This window comes from Cryptomeria japonica, chromosome 7 (genome assembly GCF_030272615.1).
Source record: "Cryptomeria japonica chromosome 7, Sugi_1.0, whole genome shotgun sequence".
NCBI lineage: Eukaryota > Viridiplantae > Streptophyta > Pinopsida > Cupressales > Cupressaceae > Cryptomeria > Cryptomeria japonica.
Genome location: NC_081411.1, coordinates 295487365 through 295493272, shown reverse-complemented (window position 1 = coordinate 295493272; position 5908 = coordinate 295487365). Strand labels below are relative to the sequence as shown.

At 37.3% G+C, this 5908-nt stretch overlaps 1 protein-coding gene across 1 annotated transcript; it reads right to left on the bottom strand.

The window, feature by feature from the left end:
- Positions 1 to 3921: 3921 nt before the first annotated feature.
- On the bottom strand, positions 3922 to 4770 carry LOC131856697 (uncharacterized). The gene has a single exon (XM_059208577.1). The coding sequence runs from the start codon at positions 4768 to 4770 to the stop codon at positions 3922 to 3924; it is 849 nt and encodes a 282-aa protein (XP_059064560.1).
- Positions 4771 to 5908: the final 1138 nt, after the last annotated feature.

The window sequence follows — 5908 nt, the reverse complement described above, 5'->3', positions numbered from 1 at the left end:
TTTCCATTGCCTCTTGATCTTGGCAAAATCTCACATGGTATCAGAGCTGGTCCATGTCTCACAAGTGGAATAGCACACTTAGGATAAAACATATCCAAGGTAAATAAAATATTACATTGATAGGCTTCTTTGGTTGCTCTAAAAGTGGTGCCTTATGAATTATGTTCTTGGATACTAAAGTTTCCAAATTCTGGGCACTCTTGATAGCTTCTCATACAGATTGTGATTGGAAGGCTTTAACCAAACCTTTCAATGGTTTCTATTGATGTGTTTTTTATGCACTATGCAACACAAAATAAAATACTAAGTATTCTATCCTCTCTTGAACAAAATCCTCCCAAGTGCTAAACTACGTGATCAAATGGGATGACTCCAAGATTCCAATAGTCAGGTCTTGACTTTATATTGCAGATAGACTTAATGATTGTGATGTGATATCTATTGGAATCACAAGGGGGACTTACATTGCTTGGGTCAAGACCTATTCATTCTCATGTTTCATGATTGATTTACACTCCATGATTTAGGTCATCCTTGAGCAACATCTCGACTTAGCCAAAAAAAAAAATTGTACCCTAATTCTTTAATTTTGACCCCTTACTAGCATTGTCTTAGGTTTTATTGGAATTCTTGCTTCTCTAGCATGGGCACATTTCTAGGGTTCATTCACACAAATTGCTCTTGATGAGCACGCTAGTATCATGACCATGACTTAAACAAAATTTTAACTTAGTCAAATTATCTCCTCCAAACTTCTATGAGTTCATCGCCTTCATTCTTCATCATTTAGATGTCTTTTGTCATTGGAAGGTAATTCTTGACCACCATACCTCAATCTTGACCTATGCTATACCCTAAAACCCTAGAACCTAGTCATGTTTACAATTGAGATCTTGGTGACTTGATCACTTAATACAGCTTAATCATGCAGGTCTCATCTAACTCCGACTCCAACACTTAAGAAAATCAACCCTAGCAACCAAGTACTTTGGGAAATATCTTGCAACTTGACCACATGGGTAATGATGGAGGAATGGAAGTTGAGACCTATAGAGGTGAGAGAGAGAGAGGGTGAGAAGAAGAGATAATGACCTAGAGAGGGTAGAGAAAGAGAAGTAGAGAGGGAGAGAAGAAGAGATGGATGGAGAAAGAGACCTAGAGAGGGGAGAGAGAAGAGAGATAGTAGAGAGGGATAGAGAAGAGAGATAGAAGACAGATACCAATGTCAATCTTTTTCTATAAAAAAAAAATTTCTGAAAAATCGGCCTATTGTCGAACTTCTAACTCCAAAGGATAAAATTTTGATAGAGGAGTGCCATCGGATGCACAGCATCCTAGTCGGAACTCTCCTGGAGGCCGTCGACGATAGTATGTATAGTTGAAATAGGTCTTAAATAGGTCTACATGGAATGCAGGTCCTTCGTCTGCCTCCAGTGGCGTATTAGGTTTTAGCATGTGAAGTGATAGCCTCCATCTTGTGTAGGTGTGATTTAGAGGATACTTATCCACAAACACCCCAATAGGCTATACTTGTTGTTTTGTCAAACTGTCCTTGGAATCCCTCAAGGTTTTCTAGTCTTCTCCTTCAACAAAGAACTCAAGTTTGGATTACCAACTCAATCAATCAAAATAACATCTCCTAGGGTCTTCACATGCCCCAAAAAACTTTACTCAGCAACCAAAACATACCCATTTGTTGGATTTATAAAAAATCTTCTTACCTGGATGCAACCTAGGCTTAATCCTAGTAGCCCTGCCATACAGGTTTTCAGACTTAATTCATTTTTTTCCCAAAACACTTAGAAAAAAAATTGGACTTCTAGATACCCTTTTGGAAGTTACATAACATATGTGAAAATAAACTATTGTTCTTTTGGACAAAATATTCAAACCAGCATCTTGCTACGCTCCAACTAGGCCCAATTAGCCTTCTTTTACAAAGCAAGTACCAACAAATGGTACAACCAAAAATCCAAACCAAAAAAAGGTCTTGAAAAATGTTTCAAAACAATGGAGTTTCTAGGTTTCAAGACAATACAGACTGATTTGATAAGTTAGATACTAAACCCCCTTTTTAGGCCTTCTAACCTAGGGCTTCCTTGTTCAAATCCCAAAACTCACTTCCAAAACTTTAAACTTGTTATTCACCATGAATTTACCATCCCCTAACACTTTTTCACATAAAAATACTACCTCCTTAAGGTATATCTTCTACTTCTATACTCATGCCTCCATTTTCATGCTTCTTCTCACACAAACAGTCACTTTACTTGATAATCACCAACTAATTCTCTTTTCCTTGCATTCTTTTCATTGGGTTAGTTAAAAATAAATTTATAGGGCCTCATTTCTAAAATAAAAGCAATTATATATAGAAGAATTATCCCTAACTTATCATTTTGACACCAAAATAACACAAAATGTGCACCTATAGCAGTGTTCTCTCAAACGGTCAAAATAAATAATTAAAAGGAAACAAAGCAAATATGCAAGTAACTTTCACATTTTTGTATTACAAAGAAGTTGTTCATACATTTCACTTGAGATTCTTCCCCAAACTTAAATATTGCTCTTCCAGTTCATGTAAAATTATTTATAGACCAACATAAACCTTCCCAAATCGACCATAACCACTTTTCTCTAAACAAATAATTAAATCTCTTGTTTGGCCAACTAACCGTTGGGTTTCAAATTTGAATTTGACAATACTAGACATAATACTCCTAATTCTAATTTATTAATGCCAAAGGGTTTATTTGAGCCTTATTACATCAAAAATTACTCAACACAACCTAATTAAACTAATTAGACATCCTTTGTGTCATTTTTACATATTTAGATTTATTGACCCCTATTAGGTCCATTTGCACTCAAAACTCATTTAATTCTTCCTGTTACATTCAAATGCTTTAATAGGATTTATTATATCATTTTTAGGTCCTTTACACCCTTGACTCCATGTTCTATATCAAAATGGCTTCATGTGCCTCCATGTCATAGGATGTGCTCCTGCACCATACTCCCCCCTATGAAAAATCTCTTGTCCCAAGAGAATAAGGGTCTTTTTGGTACTCCATTCATCCTTCTAGAAGGCCACCTGCAAATTTGGCATCTTGCAAACTTCTATGGGAATAACAACTCATGAAATGAATTGGTCTTCCACCTATTACCTACAACAAACTAATGATTAGATAAAAATAAATCATTAGATCTTTGGCTTAGACAGTCACACATGGACTACTGTTGCACCATTTTCCTTTCCTTTGTGAGGTCCAAATGACTCCCAACTCCATCCACCCTTGAAGGACTATAACTATCCTTGATCTGCACAACTAGAGGGCACTCAACAGTTCCTATCATCACACTAGTTTGCACCTTCCTTTTGCTATCATCAATAGAATAACGTTGCCCTTTTGATTTTTGTCCAAGCCCCTAATCACTACCTTGTGTCCCCTTCACATTAGGAACCTGCATACTCACATACTCCTTCCTACCAAAGCACATTACACTAGAGTCAAATATCTGATTATTCTTTAAAGGAGTTAGTTTAAATATTTTAACATCTTTGTAAACAACATATGTGTTCAAGAACCCATCACATAATGTCCTTCTTTGATATTGCCAAGGCCTTCGTAAGAGTACATGACAACATGTCATAGGAACAATCTCACACAATACCCTATCATGATAATCACCAATGGTAAATCCTACAAATGCTTGCTCTTGGACTACTAGAATTTTTTCATCTATTACCCAAGTGGCGTTGTAGGGTCTATTATGGTGTATTCTTACTAAATTTAACTTGTCAACCATCTCTTGAGAAACCAAGTTATCAAAAGATCCGGAATCAATGATCATCCTATATACTTTACCATGGCTCAAACATTGAGTTCTAAAAATGGATACCTGGGGATGTACCTACTACAACCTTTGACCTCTTCCAAACTTCAAAAAGTCACCTTCAAGTTGTGGAGCAGCAATACCAATCTTCTCTTCTGTTGGTTGTTCTTCCCCTTGGGCCAAATGAATTATTTTCTCAGTCTTCTTGCCACCTTGTTCATTCATTGGACACTTGAAGAAAGTGTTCCCAACTTCAATGCATGCGAAGCACCTTCCCATGAAGGCTCTTGATCCTCTACCTGATCCAAATCTGCCTCCACTTCTGTATCCACCCCTATGATCATAAAACGTGTCATTACTCTTATCATTTTTGTCTTGTCCTTGTCCTTCACTGTTAGGCCTACTTCCCCTAACTCTATTTTCATTACCTCTGCCACTTCCTCCATGTCTCTCTTGCTTCCTCTTTACCTTTTCTTCAACTCTTGTAGCCAACTGAAAACACTCCCCAAGTGTCTTTGGTATACTCAAACCAATCTCATCTTGCATGTTGTATCTAAACCCATTTAGGTACCTTGCAACCTTCTCATCCTCATCTTCCAATCCACCTCTTAGACTCAACTTGTGGAATTTCTTAGTGTAGGTCATCACATCCATGTCTTTTTGTTTCTGATTTTGTCTCAACCTCTTAGTTTGAATAGCATAATCAGATGGAAAGAATTGATCCTTCATCATGGCCTTCATCCTACTCCATGTGGTGATCTTAGACATTCCTCTTTCCACTCTCTCTGTCTGCACACTACTCCACCATGTTAGAGTCGTACCTCTTAACTTTGTCTTAGAAAACTTCACCTTCTTGTCCTCATTCATGTCTTCATACTCAAAGTAGTTTTCAAGGGCATCAATCCACTCCAATACCTCCTCACTATCCATATTTCCATGATAGATAGGCAAATCAATAGTTGTCTTACTTCCACCTCCTTGTACTACCTTCAATAGTCTCACCATCCTTCTCTCTTCAGGGTCTAGTTCCCCTTCTCCATTTCCTTCATTCTCATTCTCATCTAATCCATCATTTGCTTCAACATCTTCTTCTTCATTTTTTGGTCCTCTTCTAGATCCTCTCTCCAAGCCTTATAACCTTTCTTTCAATGCTGCATTCTCCCTTCTCATTTTCCTCATCTCTCTCTCCCTTGTTTCTTCTTTCTCTCTCCATTCTCTCCTTTCCATCTCCAAGGTCTCTTTCAACTCCTGGTTCTCCCTGGCTATTTGTTGTTTAGGAGGCATCTTGTATATACCCCAACTAATAAAAACCTCCTCCCTCTTCCTTACCTCCCTCAAGAACCTACTAGTGGATCTGATACCACTATGATGTAGAGGATACTTATCCACAAACACCCCAATAGGCTATACTTGTTGTTTTGTCAAACTGTCCTTGGAATCCCTCAAGGTTTTCTAGTCTTCTCTTTCAACAAAGAATTCAAATTTGGATTACCAACTCAATCAATAAAAATAGCATCTCATAGGGTCTTCACATACCCCAACCAACTGACTCAACAACCAACACATACCCATTTTCTAGGTTTATACAAAATCTTCTTACCTGGATGCAACCTAGACTTAATCCTAGTAGCCCTGCCAGACCGTTTTTTTAGACTTAATTCATTTTTTTCCCAAAACACTTAGAAAAAAAATTGGACTTCCAGATACCCTTTTGGAAGTTACATAACATATGTGAAAATAAACTATTGTTCTTTTCAACGAAATATTCAGACCAACACCCTGCTACACTCCAACTAAGCCCAATTAGCCCTCTTTTACAAAGCCAGTACCCACAAATGGTAGGACCAAAAATTCAAACCAAAAAATAGTCTTCACAAATGTTTAAAAACAATGGATTTTCCAGGTTTCAAGACAAGACACACTCATTTGATAGGTTAGATACTAAACCCCACTTTTTAGGCCTTCTAAGCTAGGGCTTCCTTGTTCAAACCCCAAAAATCACTTCCAGAACTTTCAACTTGTTATTGACCATGAATTTACCATCCCCTAACAATATTTCACATTAAAA

Coding starts and splice junctions, on each gene's coding strand:
- LOC131856697 (XM_059208577.1), bottom strand. CDS start 4,770: ATGGATAGTGAGGAGGTATTGGAGTGGATTGATGCCCTTGAAAACTAC.